The following is a 19,724-nucleotide window of genomic DNA, read 5'->3' on the forward strand; positions in this document are numbered from 1 at the left end:
AGACCCCACGGGAGGGGACGGTGACATGGATGAAGGGGGCAGGGAGAGTCCGTGGAAGGGGACGGTGACATGGATGAAGGGGACAGGGAGACCCCACTGGAGGGGATGGTGACGTGGATGAGGGGGGCAGGGAGACCCCACAGGAGGGGAGGATGACGTGGACGAGTGGGCTCACTGGGAGGTGGAGGGCTGGGGCTCCCACAGGACGGGCAGCTTGCTGGGCCCACCGTGGGGCCTGGCCAGTTCCTGACGCTGCTCCCTGTGTCCCCAGGTTCTTTCTCATGTGCTACATGTTTGTGAACCTGGCTTGCGCTGTGCAGACCCTGCTGCGCACACCCAACTGGCGTCCGCGCTTCAAGTACTACCACTGGTGAGCGCCCCCGAGGGCGGCCCCCTGGGTCCCAGTGCACACAAGTACTACCACTGTTGAGCCCCCCGAGGGCGGCCCCCTGGGTCCCAGCACACACAGCAGGTCTGCAAGGCAGCTGCCCCTGAGTCCCCAGGCCACATGGGGCCCTGATCGTCCTCCAGAATGAGCCCGGCCAAGCTGACGAGGGCTCTGTGTCTGTTTGTCAGCCTGGGTCACCTGGGCATCCCGAGCCACGTGGATCCCACCTTCGGTCAGCCTCGGCTCTCCTGGATCCGAGCGTGGGATCTCGGGCTGCTGGCCGTCCGTGTTCCCAGTGCGTCGGGTGCTCTGGGGGGACACATGAAGCCCGTTTTGTTCCAGGTCCAGAGGGGAGCCGAGCAGGTGGTCAGCGTAGTCGTGGGGTCATCTCAGCCCTTGGAGACGGTTGGGGGCAGAGGACCCGGTTGCCAGTTGTCATTGCTGTTTTCTCAGAGTAGCTGAAGGATTTTCACTAAGGGACCAGTAATGTTTCTGAGGCAGCTGTTCACATGCCAGTTTGAGGCCCTGGGTGCGGGGCTGGTGGGTGAGTTGTGGGGCCACATGGGGGCCGGTGCGTGAGCTGTGTGTCCTGCAGGACGCTGTCCTTCCTCGGCATGAGCCTGTGCCTCGCGCTGATGTTCATCTGCTCCTGGTACTACGCCCTCTTTGCCATGCTCATAGCCGGCTGCATCTACAAGTACATCGAGTACCGAGGGTGAGCACTGTGGGCCGTGCCCCACCGCCGCCTCTGTGAGTGCGTGGCGAAGCCGCGCTCCCTGCAGTGGGGCCTCCCTGGGTCTCGTATCCGGGGCTGTTGGGCCCCTCGGCTCGGGCGCGTCGGGGTCCCTCTCCCCGCGGACAGGCACACGGGGAGCTCCGGCAGCCGAGCTGTGAAGCCCAGGTTCCCCTCGGGAGCTGCACGCGGGCAGAGCCAGGTTCTGCCTGTGAGCTTGTCTGCCGCAGGCCACTGTGCTGACGGGCGAGAGCCGCATGGTCACTGTTTTCTGCAGGTTCTGTGTTTGTTAGGATACGTCCTGAGATTTATCTGTGTCCTTGTATAGTAGCCTTAATTTTTTATGCTGAGATTTTTGGCAACTTTGAAATCCATCTGACGATGGCACTGACTTGATGGATTCAGAATTTCCAAAAGCCCACCACAGACAAGTAAACCATGGCTGCAACAGCATGTGTCACCTTGCCCGGTCCCCGACTGGGGCATCTCCTGCAGCCGCCCGGGCCCCTCCAGTGGGGGCGGTGGGGCCTTGTAGGGCGGGCTGGGGGTGGGTGAGACTGCCTGCAGTCCCCTCAGCTCTTTCTCGTGGTTTGGAAGGAGGGTCTGGGGTCCCTGTGCTACTGCTGGTGAGGCTGGGCCTCGTGGAGCCGCCTCTGCCCAGGCCCCCGCCGCCCCGCAGGGTCTCCTCCCCACGTGCTCTCCTCCGTGTCCCCATCTGCCTCCCACTGTGGTCCCACACACAGGTGCCAGTGCCGCGCCCCCCTCCCCGTCCCACCCCCTCCCCACGTCCTGCCCCTTCCAGCGCTCGGCCGGCCTGGGAAGCCCCCTCCTGTCACAGAAGCACTGCAGAGACCCAGCGTTGACCCCCGGGGCTGCCCAGCGGTCCCGGTGGGTGTGCTGCAGGTGGACCTCACTGCTGCTTCCTCGCAGGGCCGAGAAGGAGTGGGGTGACGGCATCAGGGGGCTGTCACTGAACGCTGCCCGCTATGCCCTGCTGCGTGTGGAGCAAGGGCCCCCCCACACCAAGAACTGGAGGTGAGTGCCGGGGCCCCCAGACCCACCTCATGCCGTGTGACCCACGGAGTGCCCCTTTCCAAAGGCAGACTTTAGGGGAGAAACCGCGGCCCCGTTACTAGGAGACGATTGTCTCAGAAGCTTCCAGCGCCTTGTCAGTCCACAGTGGGGCGGCCTGGGCGTGATCAGCTCGAATCTGACCACCCGCTAATGAGAGATCAAGAGGGTGGGCTGGGCCCTGAGCCGGGCCTGGGGTGCAGTGGGTGGGGATGGGGTGGACTCAGCTGCTGGGGTCTTGCCGCAGATGCCGCGGACCGAGGATGTCTGCCTGTGACGGTCGGCTGTCCGTCCTCTCACTTCTGGGAGGAGGTTGGGGAGGGGCTGCCTCAGAGAAATGGAATTTTATCGGCGCTGGAACCCCCTTGACCCCCGTCCCACACGCACCCAGAGGTGGTGCCTGGCTAGCAGATGCCCACCATGCCTCTTGGTCCCTGGCAGGCAGCTCGCTGTTGGTCCGTCCTGCCATCAGTAAGTGTGTGATGTGTTGTCTTGGTGACCGTTGTCCCCTCACAGGCCCCAGGTGCTGGTGATGCTGAACCTGGACGCAGAGCAGCAGGTCAAGCACCCGCGCCTGCTGTCCTTCACCACGCAGCTCAAGGCTGGCAAGGGGCTGACCATCGTGGGCTCCGTGCTGGAGGGCACCTACCTGGACAAGCGTGCTGAAGCCCAGCAGGCTGAGGAGGTGGGACCGGGTGGCAGATGTGGGGTAGGGGGGCTGGGTCTGCGGCCCGGGCCGCTCGCGAAGGTGAAACCAGCATGTCTTCGTCCCTGACTCCCTGAAACGTGTTTTGTGTGCTGTGTCCCCGCCTCCTATCCTTGCGTCCTGAGCTGGGTCCAGATCTGTCTCTGAAACAGGAGTTTCTCGTCGTTGGACCTTCTGACCACAGCTCTTCGACACCTTCAGCATCGGCTGTGCCAGGCAGTGTCCTGCCTCCCTGTTGTGTCACATCTTCTCTTCCCTTCCTTGTTGGCCAGCATGTGTGGGACTCACGCAGGCCTTCCCGTCCAGCTATGCGTGTCTCCAGGCCTCTTGCTCCATAGGTGGCTCTTTCCTCCTGGCTTGCGGGTTGAGCGGCAGCTCCTTTGCCTGCCGTGTGCATGTCTGGGTTGACCGAGTGTCCTGGAACAACCCCTCTGCCGTCTGTGTGTCTGTAAACCGGGGCTGCCCCCAGCCCCCCCAGATTCAGGCCATTCACTGGGGGAGACGGCACGGCTCGGGGCGGGCCTCGATCAGCCAGAGAGCTGCCCTCCTGGGCCTTCAGCGTCTCTGGGTTCAGCGTGAGCTGGAAGGCAGGAGGCAGGCGGGCCCCTTTACTTCCCATCTCCAAGGGCACCAGCGGTCCTCTTTTGGTGCCATTGTAAACCCTCGGGCTCGGGCTTGACCGCTGTTGATCGTGAACCCCTGGTTTAGACTCTGCAGGGTTGACTGTAAGCCGTGGACTTAGGTGTTGCGTCATCGTCCTTGGGGATGTCAAACTCAAAACAAATAGTCTGTATTCAATCAAAGTGCAGTGGGGTCAGGCAGGGAGAGAGGCTCCCATTCTGCGAGGCAGAAATCCAGGAGTCAAAGGTCGCTTTCCCGAGCGAGTTTGAAATCCAGCAGGACGGTTCCACCTGGTGTCTGGCTGCAAGGCTCCTGTGGTTCATGGCTCCGCCAAAGGGGCCCCCAGCCTCGGCCCCCCAGGGCTGGTCAGCGTGGCGACAGAGAAGCCCAGTGTCCACAAGTGGCATCACTTTCATGAAAGGCGTGTCGTTGGTCACTGTGTGTCAGCCTACCCTTGAAACCAAGCCACCCCCGTCAGAGGCCTGGTGCAAGGCAGAGAGGGCAGTGACTGCCCGTGGCAGGGCGTGTGGCCCGTGCCTGTGTTCCTTTCCTGAGTGCACGAGGGGCCACAGTCCTTGGAAGAGTTGTTAGATTGGACACGTTCTAGCAAAGCTTTCAAGGAGCAGGCGTATAGCCCAGGGTCCGAGATGTCCGAATGAGGTGGTGGGGCCCGTGATGGTGGAGATCCTGTATAGGGGACCGCCTCGCGCCGTGTCCCAAGGGCCTTCACCTTGCTCTCCTGCACACGTGTGTCTGCATGCACACCAGGCAGCCTGTCCACTCAAGCACCAGGCCCACGCCTAAATTTCAGGGACCAAAGGCCACGCCCCTGTCAACCCTGTGGCCTCTGTGTGAGGCAGTGATGTGGGTGTGGGGCCTGCCCGTCGCCGCCCCAGCAGCCTCGTGGTGGGTGGGTAGGTCCTGGCATTGCTGCTCCCAGCCTGCTCCTTGGTGCAGTGGCACCGACCCCCTGACCTGTCCCCTCAGAACATCCGGTCTCTGATGGGAGCCGAGAAGACCAAAGGCTTCTGCCAGCTGGTGGTGTCCTCCAACCTGCGGGATGGCATGTCCCACCTCATCCAGTCGGCCGGTCTAGGGGGCATGAAGCACAACACGGTGCTCATGGCCTGGCCCGCGTCCTGGAAGCAGGAGGACAACCCTTTCTCCTGGAAGAACTTCGTCGGTGAGCAGCATCCCCAGGCCTGTGTGCGGGGTCCACAGGCCTGCTGGGTCTCAGGGTCACCAGCCCAAGGGCTGGCTCCAGGAGACCGTTGGAGGCCCCGACTGAGCTGTTTTGCTTGAGAAGCAAACGGCCATTTGAAAACCTTGAGACACCCTCGGTCCTCCCAGCCCTGCCCCTAGTTTGGCACTTCCTGGGGAGGTACCGCTTGGCCACCCTGCGCCCCTCTGGCCAGGCAGCGGAGTCGCTGGTGGAGCGAGGGCTGCCCTCGGCGCCTGGCCCGGGGTGGGGGCTCTGCGGGGACCTGCGGCCTCGCCCATGGCTGCCTCCCTCGCTCGCTGGTGCCTGGCGAGTCCACGGGGCCTGTGGTTCTTCCGAGGCCCCAGTGACCACCCCTGCCTCCCACAGACACCGTCCGTGACACCACGGCCGCGCATCAGGCCCTACTGGTGGCCAAGAACGTGGACCTGTTTCCACAAAACCAGGAGCGGTTCAGCGACGGGAACATCGACGTGTGGTGGATCGTGCACGACGGGGGCCTGCTCATGCTGCTGCCCTTCCTGCTGCGGCAGCACAAGGTGGGGCGCACAGGGGCAGGGCCCATGGGGGGCCAGGGCTCAGGTGGGGGCAGGGGTCACAAGGGGATGGGTCACACCGGGGTGGGGGGTCACATGGAGGGCTGGGGGTCATCGGGGTCTTGGGTCATGGGGGTCAGGGGTTAGGTGGGGGCGGGGGTCTCAAAGGGATGGGTCACATGGGGATGGGGGGCCAGGGGTCATCAAGGTCTCAAGTCATGGGGGGTCAGGGGTTAGGTGGGGGCAAGGGTCATGAGGGGATGGGTCACACAGGGGTGCGGGGGGTCACATGAGGGGCCAGGGGTCATGGGGGCTGGGGGTCACACAGGGGCACTGGGGGGGGTCTCTGTGACGAGGTGGACAGTGGGGGACAGTGGTGCCGGGAGCACCATGCCGGGCAGCTGGGGCCTCACAGCGTCACCCCGCCCCCAGGTGTGGAGGAAGTGCCGGATGCGCATCTTCACGGTGGCCCAGGTGGACGACAACAGCATCCAGATGAAGAAGGACCTGCAGATGTTCCTGTACCACCTCAGGATCAGCGCGGAGGTGGAGGTGGTGGAGATGGTGAGGGCGTGCGGGCACGGGGGCGACCGCGGGCCATTGTGTTCCAACAAAGTTGTGCCGCATTGTCTATTTGGGAGGCCGTCTCGGCTCCCGCGTGCCCTGTGCTGACGTTGCACTAACTGCGGTGGTCACAGCGGTGGGCTGCACCCCAGAGTGTTAGCGTCATGCAGTGTCCCCGGGGTCCCCCTGCCCTGGGTCCCGTCCAGGACCCACCCTGACTTAGCCGCCGTGTGCCCGCAGGCCCTCTGGGCTGTGACAGGCTCTGACTTTCTTCTTTTTGTCACTCTGACAGTTTCGAGGAGGTTGGGTTTTTGTAGAATGTTCCTCGGTTTAGGTTTTCTGATGTTTTTCTCCTGACTGTATTTACGGGTTTACGGGAGGAAGCCGTCAGAGTGAGCCCTCCCCAGTGTGTCCTGTAAGGGGGACGTGATGGTCAACCCGTCACAGGTGCGTGAACCTGCGGTCCAGGTGCCTCGCTGTGAAATCACGGCATTTCCGTGTTCACACGTGTGTCCCAAGGCCAGCTTCCCTCGGGCGTGGGGTGGGGGTCAGGCTCCGCTTCCTGTGGGGGAGCAGCGTTCCCTGTTGGACGGCCCCCCGGGTGTGGTCACCTCCCTGTGTGCGTCTGCAGGGTGGCCTCTCGTGCTGCTCTGCACGCATGCTGTACCGCGCTGTTTATCTTACTAGTCGTGTCCTTCCGACCTCGGCCACTGGGAGGTCCCCAGGCAGCTCCCACCTCCGTTTGCTGTCCCCCATCCTCGCTGTCAGCATCCATCGGCCTAGCCTGTCTGTGTTTGGGATTTCACGCGGTTTAAGGCATCTGGGTTAGGACGGCGGATGCCCTGGCCATGCCCTCGAGGAGGGCCCTGGACAGCAGGGCCACGTCCGTGAGATGTGGCATCGGTGTCACAACTGGGCAGTAACTGTGGTTCTTAGGTTTCACAGCCTCTGGTCGGATTCCGCTTTCTAAGCGGGCAGTGGGTGTGGTTGGTTTGACAATAACATTGTTACAATCACAGCCCTGCCCAGTTCAGTCACAAGGCAGATCAGGTTTAAGTACAAAGGTCGAGGCGTTAGGAGCCTGATTGCATCGCCTTTGTGGAGTGAGAGCAGACCCCTGTCCCTGCCTGGTGCCGACCCTGCTTGACCTTGAGTGGAGGGCGGGCCTTGCCCTGTGAGCAGACCGGCTACAATTGGGTCAGTTAGGCCCCTCCTCCCCATCCTGCTGTTCCTGGGGGGTTCGCCAGGCCAGCCCCACTCCAGGGCCCCCCAGGATGGAACCGGTCCAGGATCCCTCTCTCACGTGGGCTTCTGTGAGTCAGGGGCCCTCTTCATAGAGAGCGAGGGTATCACCTGTGGCCCCGGGGCCAGGGTCTCTAGGGCACTGTCCGCAGGAAGCAGGGGGCTCCACTGCAGGGGATGTGAAAATTAATGAGGGGGGAAGCCAGGGGCAGAGGCTGAAGTCTCGCGGTAAGAAATCGGGTCACTGTGAAGGAAGACGGTGCCCCATCTGTGAAGCTTAGAAAGACCGTGTCAGGGGCATGGACCACCAAGTGTTGGTGCCGGAGGGTTGGGGTTTTTGCTAAAACTTTCCTTTAAAATGAATCAGTTGCATAGTGAACTCAGGGAAGAATACACAGACACTTGGTCAATGGAGTGAGAGCACCCGCGCCAGAACCAGTTCCCCGTGACCACGGAGCCAGTGTGTCCCACGGCTTCCACGGGCGGGGCATCCCCAGCCACCCTGTTTTCTGGAAGTTGATGTTGGAGCCTTAAGTATTGGAAGTGGGCATGATTTTTTTCTGTGTATGATTTAAATATCTGGAAAACCAAAAAAATAGAACTTAGTAAATTTAGTCAACTGGCCTGAGGCAGAAATAATGCGTAAAAGCTGATTTCCCCACACGGCAAGTCGTTGGGAGTTTGGGGGAATGGGACCCGCTCGCAGGAGCAGTGAGCCCGTACCCTGGCCCTGCCAGACGGGCGCGCAGACCCCACGGAAGGCGCACGGGCTGCTCGCCCCTCAGAGCCTGTGAGGGCTGGCAGTGCTGCAGCCGGCATGGGGGCCCCCACCCATGCAGGCAGGGCCCAGCGCTGCCTGCCGAGGGACAGGCCTGTGGTCAGGGGAGGAGCCGAGCTCCGCGGTCAGCGGACGAGTTACAGTCCCGTCCTGCGCAGGCGTCAGCTCCCCTCTGGGCACAGAGAGCGACTCCTGTTTCTTGTGCGTGTGTCCCTGGTGCCCAGGTCTGTGCAGTCGGGGCCACCGCTGGGCAGTGCCCTGACCAGACACCACGTGTGCTGGGTTAGCTCGTGGGGGCCACGTTTTCCTCCTCGCGGGCCGTCCCGCATGTAAGTGAACGGCGGCCCTGCAGGGCGTGGGGCCGAGGCGGGAGCGTGTTCAGTGTGACAGCTGCTCGCACTTGCACACGCTCCCCTGCACACACTTACACGCTCACACTCACGCATGCTCATGGCGGCTCCTGGGGGCTCGGAATTCTGAGGCGGCGGAGGGCAGGACCGCGAGGCGAGGAGCGGCGCCCGGGACACACGCTCGCGTTGTTTCAGCCCTCGCTCAAACACCGAGTGAGACAGGTGGCGTTCAGTGAACACACGCCGTTTTTGTACACGTGGTATTTACTTCTGGGCTCTGGAACCTTCCAGGTTGAAAACGACATTTCGGCGTTCACGTATGAGAAGACCCTGATGATGGAGCAGAGGTCCCAGATGCTGAAGCAGATGCAGCTGTCCAAGACGGAGCGGGAGAGGGAGGTGCGCGCAGACACACTGACCCCTCGTGCAGGCGCCCGTGATGTGGCGGGAGTGGTCGGTCTCATGGGGATCACGCGGGACCCTGTGACAAGGTGCAGTGTGTCCATCTGTGTCGCACTGGCCTGTGCGCCTCCAGGCCCTGTGTGCCACCCAGGGCCTTTGTCACTCGGAGCACGTCTTCTCCACATCGGGTTTCACGAACAGCCAGGTGGCGTGACTTCCGCTTCCACGTCCTGTCCCCAACACGGCTCAAGGTCACGCCTAGGCTGGGGTCAGCGGCTGTGTTGCCCCTGGTCTCGTGCACCCAGGCCTGCGCAGAGCCAGCGTCCACCCGGCCATCCTAGCCGCGCGTGGTCCCTCCTATATCATCTCCTGCCAGGAGCCCCGTGGAGGCCCAGCTGGCCACCCTCCACCTGTGCCCGCCACCCTCAACCAGCAGCCACAGCGAGTGCCCAGAGCCAACTCGTCCCCTCCCCAGGCTGCACCCCATCTCCACGCGGCCCTGCAGCCCCGCAGTCTGACCCTGTCACCGCCTGGGTGACCTCTACACTCGCCACATAGACCTCTGCCCTGAGCGCCCCTCCTCCCACAGGCCTACCCCGCCTCTCTCTGGCCATCAGTCAGTGCCTTCTCGGTACACGGGCTTCCTGGGTGCCTTGTGTGGCCCTGTAGCTCTTTCTCTCTGCACCCTGTTCCTCCCCAAACCCCATGGGTTCATTGCCCCACCCCAAGAATGTGGGCTCCCAGCAACCCCTGTGCTGTTGATGAGTGGAAGTATGCATGAATGAATAGGTGAGTGGGTGAGGGAATGAGTGAGTGGATGTATTCATGAATGGATGTATGCATGAATGGATGAATGAATAGGTGAGTGGGTGAGTGAATGAGTGAGAGGATGGATGAATGGATGAATTAATGGGTGAGTGAATGAGGAGATGGATGGAGGAATGAATGAATGAACAGGTGAGCCATGAGTGACAGGATGGATGGATGAATCAATGGATGAGTGAATGGCTGAATGAATATGTAAATGATGGATGAACAAAGCAATGAATGAATGAGGAAGGGTGGATGGATGGGTGAGTGAGTGAGTGAGTGGATGGACAGATGAGGGGATGGATGAGTGAGTGGACAGATGGATGAGCGGGTCGGGGGTGGAGGCCGTATGTGTGGAGCTAGGTCAAGTGTGGAGACTTTGGGGCGTGAACGTCCCCTCGCATCAATGTGGGGTCCTGGGTCCTTTCTCAGTGCTCTCAGAGCCGGGGCAGGAACCGATGGGTTTGCTCTGGAAGCTCAGGAGCAGGGGACCAGTGGGGTGGGCGTGGCACTGGGGTGACATGCGGAGGGCGGGTGCGGGGTCCCCGGGTCTGGGGGTCATGCAGCCCTCTCGGTGCCGTGGGGCCAGCGTGGCTCTTCTCGTGCTCCTCTCCTCCCTGGGGACTTTGGAGACCACCTGCTGGGCTGCTGAGTCGGTTGCTGCCCCTGCTCTCCTGCCAGGCTCAGCTCATCCACGACAGGAACACCGCCTCCCATTCTGCGGCAGCCGGCAAGACACAGCCGCCGTCCACGCCAGACAAGGTGCAGATGACCTGGACAAAGGAGAAGCTGATTGCTGAGAAGTCCAAGAACAGAGACCCCGGTGTGTCCGGGTTCAAAGACCTCTTCACTCTGAAGCCGTGAGTGTCGCCCGCAGGCCCACGTGGCAGGTCCTGCTGCACCGGCCCAGCAGTGGGCACAGGCCCCCTTCACTGCCCGATAAAGTGCCACAGGCCCACACCTGCAGATCAGCAGGCCTGTGGGAGAACAGAACTGGGCGAGGGCTAGCCTGCTTCAGGCCAGTCAGCCAGCCCCGGTCAGCGAGTCAGCTGTGCAGTTGGCTTGTCTGGGTTCTCGGTGGGTCTCAGGGCAGCTGGAAGTCAGGGCTTCTGGATGGACGCACACTCCCAGCCTTGATCCCCCACAGGGTAGGCTGCCCGTCAGGGCTGTGGCCTTGGCTCCACCCGTGGCGTTGAGCTGAGCCCCCACCGGGCTGGCAGAGGTGCCGTGGGGGAGGTGATGTAGCTGGGCCCCAGGGAGGGGTCCCAAGCTGAGTCACATTTAGCAGCCCCCTCGGGTCCCAGGATGGGGGAGCTCACAGGGGCTTCAGTGGTGGGGCTGGACCAAAAACCCCGACTTGTCAGGAAGGGCTGGGGGCTTCCTTGGGCCCCGAGCAGCAGACCCCTGGTCGAGGAGGACCAAGGTTGGCCGGAAGAGGGTGGCCTCGATGAGCCCAGTGTTGTTTCCAAGTGCGCATCATGTGCTCTCCTGCAGTGACGTCTTCTCTGTGTTTTCTCTCCCTTGTAGAGAATGGGGAAACCTGTAAGTCTGCTCGCTTTACTGGGACGCCTCTCAGGCTTGGTCGCCTCGCACGCCGGGCAGTGTAGCCTGTGAACCGTGTGTGCATGGCCGCGTGTGTGCATGTGTCCCCATGTGTGCATGCCTGGCCCCGTGCGTGTGCACGCATGTGTGTGTGCAGGGCCCCGTGTGTCCGTGTCTGTGTGCAGGCGGAGCTTGCCTGCCCCGTTGTAGCTCTCAGTAGTCTAGTTTGCTCTCCTCCATGCAGAGTGGCTCATGGCACACCCCTGAAATTTGTTCTCTAAACCCGGGGCCTGGGGGGGTCTGTCCTGAGCCCGCTCCGGAGCGGAGGGGAGCCTTGCTTTGGTGGCTGTCAGCTAGTTCATCCATGTCTCTCGAGGTCGAGGCGCAGACACAGAACCTCAGCGTGTCCCCGACCCCCAACAGATGCCGTCTCAGTTGGAGGAGGCCGCGTCCTCAGTCCCCGTGTGGGAAGGGACGTGGATGATCCCTGTGCCTGGTCTGACCTGCGTGGCTTAGGCCCACTGCCAGGGGTCCAGGGCTGGTCGGAAGGCATCCTGGGGACCTGCCCCGAGGCCATGTTGTCCGTCTGTCCATCTCGCCCTCCCCACTCCTCCCTCACTAACTTTCTTGGTGCTTCCCCCGCGGCGGCCGCAGCTGGGGCAACACTCACGGCCGAGCGAGGGACCAGGTGGTTTAGCCCCTGAGTTAATCCCACCCTGCGGGAGATGGGCAGGTGTTGGTCCGCTGAGGGGCAGGAGGTGTAGATGTGTCAGGAAGCTGCTGGGAGAGGAGGGTACGTGGGACTCGGTGCCTTCTGTGTTCTTCCGTAACTTAAAAATGTTCCCCAAATAAAGTCTATTAATTGAAAAAACACACAGACACAGGAATAGGGTTTCTCCCCTAGACTCTGTTGAGTCGGGGCCTCTGAGATCTCATCCCCTACGTGCTGCACGGGCTTGCGGTCAGGGCCCCCACGTCTCCCGTGTGTTGGCTGCGCACTCACGCGAGGTCATGGGTTGGACCCCAGCAGACCTGGAGAGTCAGGAGAAAGAGAGCTAGCAGGAGGCTGTCTTACGGGCGTGAACTGAGTGTGAGCTTGAGGCTCCACTCAGGAGCTGAGTGCTGGGGACAGGACCTTACTTCTCCGACTTGTCCTCGTGGGTTAGAGTGGGAGCCTCTGGAACGTGCTCAGGTCAGCCCCTCGGTGACACGTGCGTGACTCACCGTGTGGTCCCCAGGGTGGGGGCACTTCAGGTGTCGCCAGGCCCCTGGCTTGTCGTGTGCGTCTTTCCCGTCTGTGTCTGTTTCGTCAGCTGTCCTCGAGTGTTGCCACCAGCAGCCGAGGGACAGAAATCTCACTTTGCCCACCTGCTGGCCGTGGGCACATTAGCCACAGCCCTTCCTCTGCCCGGCCCTCACCCCCCCGGCCCCACGGACTCTAATTCCCAGCCTCAGGGAACCCTGTCTTGAGGGTCTTTTCCGCCAGAGGCAGCAGAGTTATGAACATTTCCTTGCTTTGAGGATTCAGGACTGGCTGTCGGGGAACAGAGGCGGGTTTCTACTAGCTTCTGGAAACGCGAGACCACCCTGGGCCCCCGTCCCTGTCTCTCTGACCTCCATGGGGCATGTCACCCTGGAGCCAGGCCTTACCAGACCCGGACCTCGGATTTAAGATTATAGGTGTTTTCAAACTCTTACTCCTAAGAGATCCTTTAATATCACACACATGCGTTTCTAGAATTGCTGTTGTCCCCAGACTCGTAATTGTGGTGTATCCAGGCAACTGACTCATGGTTCTTGTGATGAAAGACCCCGATTATGCCGTGGCCGGAGACCAGTCTGTAATTTATCTGATGAAATTGGAGAGGGAAAATGAAGAATTCCTTTCCCCGTCTTCCTTCTCTGACTGGTGGTTACAATCGGATTTGTTTGGCTTAAGTATTGAGTTGATCAAAGGCTGTGGCCAGGCGTCCGTCCTGCAGGCCCATCCCTGACCCCTCATGTGGCCGCCTCTGTCCATCTGCCTGTTCCTCTCGTGTCCGGGGCCCAGGTGACCTGCTCTGAGAAGGGCTGCAGCCGAAGCGCCAGGCTGCCGTCCCTGTGGCTGGCCGGGATTCCGTTGTGTGTGACCCGAGAATTGGCCCCTGTGCAGAGTGTTCTGATGCAGAGGGAGGCGTGGTCCTCTGAGGCCTTCGTGTCTCCTAGGCCAGTGTCCACAGCACGCTTGCTGGGATGCAGTTTGCTGGAGAAGGGACCCGCGGCCACCTGGCTGGGGACACATGGGCTAAACGAGGAGGACAGGAGACCTGGGGGTGCCCAGGCGTACCGGTGGGCGCAGGTCTGCAGCACCCGCATCTTACCTGGTGGGGACCCTCCCTTGGGGCTGCTGCTGGACCTGGGCTGCCCGGGACATTTGGGGGAGCGACTCAGTGCACAGTGGGCGCCCCGCCTGCTTCGTGGAGTGTGGAGAACCGGGTGGTTAGCGAGGATGCAGACATGAGGTCTGTGTCACTGAAGGTTGGAAGGTCTTGTTCAGCCGCCGGCCGTGAGCGGCAGTGTCCGGGGGCGCGGAGGGCTGGGTGGACCCTCTTAGTGGCTGCCTGAGCGCCTGCCCCATGAGCCGCATTCCCGGCCAGAATCTCCAGCTCGGTTCCAGGACCTCAGACGGCAGTGGCCGGGTGGAGGGGCCTGGGCCTTCCTTTCCGCACGTGGCTGAGGTCCCCTCCGTCCCCAGCCTGAGTCAGGAAGCGTGAGAGCTGCCGCGTGCACTCCGTTAGCAGACCCATCGCAAAGCAGCATCTGGAGCAGGTTCAGCTGCGATGCCCAGGGTTTCAAAGGAGAAGATTTCTGGGCCTGTCCGCGTGTGAGCGCCTTTCTGCGCCCGGATGGCGAGCTCCGCCAGGGAGGCCCCCGTTTCCGTGTGGAGAACTGCGCGTAGATGTGGAAGCTTGGCGGCTTAGTGATGCTTCGTCTAGAATGTGTGGAGGCAAAGCCGCCTCCTTCCTGCGTGACTTGCCCCGGCCTGCGTCACGATTCTCACGTGGACTCACTCCTTGTGTGTTCTCTGCGGGGTGACTCCGTCAGAATCCTGACTGTTTTCGCCTGACCCTTCCTAACAAGGGGGAGGTGCATGGGTCGGGGCTCACGCGGCTTCGGCCCAGAGTCACGGGTGGTTGGCGCCCTGTGACCGGCTCCCTCCCACAGGAACCAGTGCAACGTCAGGAGGATGCACACGGCCGTGAAGCTCAACGATGTCCTGCTCAACAAGTCCCAGGACGCCCAGCTGGTCCTACTGAACATGCCGGGGCCCCCCAAAAACCGGCAGGGGGACGAGAACTGTATCCTTTCTGGGTGCTGCCTGCTGGGGCAGGTGAGTGGCAGGGTCGTTGTGTTGCCCTGTGATAAGGTGGCAGCTGGCTCTCTTTTTGTTTGTGGGGCCCCCTCGAGCTGGGAGCACTGGTCCCTGAAGCCTACCTGACGTCAGTGTGCACACAGGGCCCAGCCTGGGGTCACCTGGATGACAGCCTCCGCGCCTGGGCTGCCTGTGGGGGCCGTGGGCGGACAGGCACCGAGGCAGAGGAGCAGACCCCACTCCGCTCTGTCCCTCTGTGGCCGGTAGTGGTGCATCTGGGAGCTGGCAGGTGTCGGGGGGTGGTCTCTGTCTCAGTGTTTGAAGAAACGAGGCCGCGTTTGAGCCAGGCCTGCGAACCTCAGTGAACAGCCTGGTTGACTTTGGGGTGTCAGTGCGGGGGCTGAAGGGGCAGCATAGATGACACTGCAGTGCACGCAGAAGCAGGTGGTAAATGCACCTGGCGTTCCTGGTGCTGAGCCCTTCATGCGGCACGTAGGGACGCCCCAGGAATTAGGGTGGTGAGTGGGGTGGACACAGGCATGGAGACCAGACCCCAAACACCCAGAGGAGAAGGGCAGCCGCCACATCACTGACCCCCGACCCTGCCTCTGTGGCGTGGTCCCAGGGCACCGGCTCCAGGACCCTGGGCCCTGGGCTCTGAGCTCCTGCCAGCTGACTCCCATCCTGGGCATTTTCCCCACGGCTGTGGGGCGCCCTGTGTGCTTACTCCATTGCCAGGACTGGACAGAGCTGGGGCGCCTCTGCTGGTGGTTCCACTCTGAGCCTGTCTCCGCGTGTCCCCTGGCTGCACCTTGTCCCCACATGGGCCCCCGGCCCCTCCTGGTCAATTGGGGTGGGAGGCTGCCAGGCATGATCCTGAGGGTCATAGGTCAGCCCCTGAACACATGCCTGCTGCCCTGGGGTGCAGGAGACGGGTCCCTGTGCTGCTGGGGTGTATGCAGCCTGGAACCCGTCCTCCTGGGCACAGCCCCCGCCCTCCCCTCGGGGCAGGAGAAAGCAGGGAGCTGGGAGGTGGTGAGCAGCCAGCCTGGTTTTAAACCTCAAGCTGACCACACGCTTTAGGAATCTGTGCTTTGTTGGTGACCAGGACTTCCTGGCCCATCTGGGTGTCTCTGTGGACAGTGGCCACATCATCCAGGGGTCCCTCCTGCTGGGTCTGTGCCCAGAGCCCCTGGGTGGGGGCGGGGGACTGCTCAGTTCCGGGTCCTGCTGCCTGCAGGTGTGGGCTGAGCGAGCCTGGCTGAGGCCTTGTGTAGGGTGGGGTCCCTGGGTCTCTCCCTTCTCCCCCAGAACCTGGGCCCGGCTTCCCTGCCTCGGCCTTGCTCCTCCTCAGTCCCAGTCCTAACTGGACACGGGATCTGAGTAGATACAGTCACTTCCCTCCTGTTTCAGCCACACACCCAGTGGGATCAGCTGTGTCCTTAACCCAGCCCCCCAGACATGGAGTTCCTCGAGGTCCTGACCGAGGGGCTCAACAGGGTCCTCCTTGTCAGGGGCAGTGGCCGGGAGGTGATCACCATCTACTCCTAACGCTCGGCTTCCCGGGCACTGCCAGGCCGGCAGGACGGTGCCACAGCATCCACTGGCCAGCTGCCTGACCTGCGGCGTGGCTTCCTACAGAAGTTTCTAGAACACCCCCGGGGGCTCTCCTGTCCAGGCCGAGAACTAGCGTGTGACTGAGAAGGGAAGATGTGGGCGCCTTCCGTGCTCCATGTGCTCCTGAGGGCGGCTCGAGTGCCCTGGGCACAGCTGGCCATCTGGTTCCAGCAGAGTGAGCCCGGGGGCAGTGGCCACGTGCTCTGCCTTTGGATTCTGGAATTAACGTCCCTGGTTGGACCTGCCGGCTCGTCGGTGGTTCCGTCTCAGTTCTTCCCCGTGCGGGATGTTCACAGGAAACCACGCTGTGTTTGCAGCCGGGACCCAGCCGCATCCCTTCACAAGCACTGATGGCTGGCTCGGCAGGCACCCTGGGCCGTCAGCACCTCAAGCAGGTGGGTGTGCCAGGACCCAGGGCGCCACACAGAAATGGTAGATGCCGAGATGTCCCCACGCCAAGCAGTTCAGCGTCCGACACGACCCCAGGGCCCCGCTGCACACTCCGGGAGAGGGCAGGCCTGCCACATGGTGGTTCTGGAGTGTCAGCAGTGCCCAGCACTGACCTGTCCGGCTGAAGCCTGCACGTCGCCTCCCACTGGCCCAAGGCGACGGTGGCGGCCGGCTCAGGGCGCTGACAGACCCTTTCCATGATCCGTAGGTGTTTTGCACTTTACCTTTCGGTCTCTGCTTTCTGGGTCGCGATCACGTTCCGTGTAGATGGTGCCGTGATTGGCGCCTCGTGCTCTGTGTGGCCTATTTATTTATTTAAACACCTGGCATCTCAGTGATAATCGAAAAGTACCCCAGATGCCAGGCCCTCCGCCTCCTCTGGCCCTCACGGACTCCTGAGGGAATCAGCCCCGTCCCCAGGTTTCAGTTCAGGCCGGAGGCTGAGCCTGTGCTTCCAGACGCCTCTGAGGAGCAGTCGGGCAGCGTAGAGGGTCAGCATCGCCCTCGGAGCGACCACTGGCCAGAGTGTGTGCCAAACAGCCGCAGCCGGGTGGGGCAGGCTGCTCTTGGCGCTGTGCTGTTTCCTTCAGTGCTGACCTGGCAGCCGAAACGCCTCCCTTGCAACTTGGTCCCCTTCCCGTGCCTGGGGAGGGGCCACCAGCCCCGGGTCCCTGAGCCGAGAGGAGAGCAGCGTCCGCACTGGCTGGAATGTCGGTCAGCGGCTGGAAAGCGGGGCCGCTCGCGGCCTCACCCTTGCTCACACAAAGCCAAGCTGGCTGCATGGATGGAGGTGGGGCTGCGGTCTGGGCCCCCCGCCTGCCCGCAGCACCCATGTCAGCACCGCGACCCCCACCGTGGACTGTGAGACCCTGACCGCAGCCGTGTAAAGCGATGGCATGTGCTCCTTTTTTAGGTTCCTGTCTTTGTATGATTTTGTTAGTAGAATAATAAAATTGTATAAAATCTGAGTATGTTGAAGAATCTCCTGTGTCTCATTTGGCATAAAAATTAAACAGTTGGGGAAATGTACCCATCCCTCCATGTTTTTGGAGTTGTTTATTTTAGGTCAGGTCAGCCAAGGCAGACTCACATGGCTGAAGAGTTATAATGTGAATCGGCCAAGAGAATTAAAAAAAAAACCACTAGTTTAATTGACAAGGACCTGTCTTCTGCCCCGTGTTTGGCCGTGCAGTGCAGGAACGTAATATTGCTGTTTGCGGGACGACTCTGTCTGTAGGTTCCGTAAGCGTGGAATCAGCAAAGAAAGCCTGTACTCAGAGGGGACCCCTTACTCGGCATGCTCACACTGAGACGGAACTTCACGCCTGCCAGGACTTGGGTGTAGCCAGAGGAACGGGGAAGAGCAGGTGCTGGGGTACGGGGCCCTCGGAGCCCTCCCGTGGTGCGGGGGATGCAGAAGGGCCCAGCCGTGTGGGAACTTGCGGTTCCTAAATTCGCCAAACGTGGAGTTGCCCTATGACCAGGCAGTCCCGTTCCTGGAGTTACAGGCAGTGCAAATACCTGTGCACAAAAACCCACACACATGTTCGTATCGGTGTCGGTCACAACGGCCAGAGGGTGGGAGCAGCCCGATGTCCCCCAGCCGGCGATGGGGAGCAGAGTGTTGCAGATGTCCAGCGGGCTGTGACCAGCCTTTGGAGGAACAAGGCACCAAATGCGGCCGTCCAGAGGAGCCTTGAGGACGTTATGCCACGTGCAATAAGCCAGTCACGGACGGGCATGCATGTGGTTCCTCAGGAAACGCCCAGAATCCGCAAGTCTGTGGACAGGAAGTAGATTAGCAGTCGTTCCCGGGGTGGGGGAGGGGAGAAGGAGCGACTGTTAACGGCACGTGGTTTCTTTTTGGGGTGATGGGAACGTTCAAAATAGGTTGTAGTGTTTGCATGATCTGTGGAAATGCTGAAACACGTGAGTGGACACCACGACGGGGGGACTGTGAGGTGTGTAAAGCCGTCAGTTACTGTGGCTCCCGTGGGCCTGGACACTGGCGGAGCAGCACCCGGGAGAGTGACCGCGAGAGGGGAGCCGTCCTTCAGGCCCCCTGGGTGAGCGCCCACCAGCCCAGGGCGTCCACACCCCTGAGTGGAGCACAGAGCCCGGCCTTCGGGACATTGTGACCAGATGGGCAGAGCCCCTGGGTGGCAGGAGTGAGGGTGTCGGGCAGTGGAAGGACCAGGCCCAGGGACGGTTGGAGGCCCCATGTGGGGCTCGCAGAGTCTGGGGGAAGGACTTGGAGTCTGTGGGTCCTGACTCGGTCGTGCACCGTGGGCACCTGCACAGTGGCTTCCGTGGCCCAGCCAGTTGGGGAGCTGAGGTGATGCAGGGAGCCACTCCTGGTCTGCCCGTGGACCTCCAGACTCAGCGACACGCCTTCCTCACGCGGGTTAGTGAGCGTGGCCAACTGCTAACCGGAAGTCAACGTGACGCCTCCCAGATGGATGAAACCACCCCCCCCACCCCCCATCCCCCACCGCCTTTGCGGCTTCGTGCTGGCGGGACACGAACGCTTGGGAGGAGGAAGGGGCTGCACACATAGGGGGGGGGGGGATGGTGCCCGCGATGTTAGCCCTTCTGCACGGCTATGGGCTGTGACCCTTCCATCCACTCTCCAGGAGACGGTGTCAACTAGGACTCCATGCGAGTGTCCGGGGAGCTGTGGCCAGATGGCCTGGCTGCACTGAGAGGGGAGGAGCATGAGGGTCAGTCAGGGAGCGGAGGGGCCCTTCCAGGGACAGGAGCAGGTGCAGAGGCCCTGAGGCAGGGATGCCCCGCGGGCAGGAGGGGGCAGGCCCCACATGGGGGAGCCACAGGAAGCCCCACCTCTGTGTGGATGGTGGAGGCGGAGGCTGCGGGGCGGGTGGTGAGGAGCGAGAGGGATGGGGCTGGCTGGATCTCGGAGGTGAGGTCGCAGGACATGGGAGGCTGTGGCTGGGGAAGACAGGCTCTCCAGGGAGGCATGAGGTGTGACAGGGCCTCCTGGCGTCGCGGGCAAGGTCAGAGGAGAGTCGAGGCTCCAGGGTGTGTGCCCAAATGCTTAGGGCTGTCCCTCCAGGTGAGCCTTCTACCTGTGGTTCCAGGCAGGGGGAGGGGCGGGACTCGAGGAGGGGACGGTCAGCGGGCAGTGGCCTACAAGGGAGGCGGGTCCAGCAGACAGCCCTGGAAAGGGGTGCAGAAGTGTGAGACACAGAGCACCCCCACGTCATACAAAAGGAAAACTTGTCTAGGGGACCAAGAGGTTGCACAGAACCACTGGTGCGAGACACAACAGCAGCGGCTCGCGGTGCCCACCTCATCAGTGTCCAGAGGTGCACTGCCCAACTCC

The 19,724-nt window shown here is 62.1% G+C and overlaps 1 protein-coding gene across 2 annotated transcripts in view; it reads left to right on the plus strand.

Annotated features, from left to right (window-relative positions):
* The window catches only part of SLC12A7 (solute carrier family 12 member 7), a 94,449-nt gene extending 77,100 nt beyond the window's left edge, over nt 1-17,349 (plus strand). The window contains exons 14-25 of one of the 2 annotated variants that reach the window (XM_046671608.1): nt 272-370; nt 984-1,103; nt 2,052-2,156; nt 2,709-2,877; nt 4,507-4,702; nt 5,108-5,277; nt 5,707-5,838; nt 8,500-8,607; nt 10,102-10,280; nt 10,948-10,962; nt 14,167-14,300; nt 15,774-17,349. In XM_046671608.1, coding sequence (XP_046527564.1) covers nt 272-370; nt 984-1,103; nt 2,052-2,156; nt 2,709-2,877; nt 4,507-4,702; nt 5,108-5,277; nt 5,707-5,838; nt 8,500-8,607; nt 10,102-10,280; nt 10,948-10,962; nt 14,167-14,300; nt 15,774-15,865 — 1,519 coding nt within the window. In that variant the 3' untranslated portion in view covers nt 15,866-17,349. The remainder of the gene's footprint in view (nt 1-271; nt 371-983; nt 1,104-2,051; nt 2,157-2,708; nt 2,878-4,506; nt 4,703-5,107; nt 5,278-5,706; nt 5,839-8,499; nt 8,608-10,101; nt 10,281-10,947; nt 10,963-14,166; nt 14,301-15,773) is intronic. The other variant, XM_046671609.1, reaches the window with a different exon arrangement.
* The last annotated feature ends 2,375 nt before the right edge of the window (nt 17,350-19,724 follow it).

Source organism: Equus quagga, chromosome 9 (genome assembly GCF_021613505.1).
Source record: "Equus quagga isolate Etosha38 chromosome 9, UCLA_HA_Equagga_1.0, whole genome shotgun sequence".
NCBI lineage: Eukaryota > Metazoa > Chordata > Mammalia > Perissodactyla > Equidae > Equus > Equus quagga.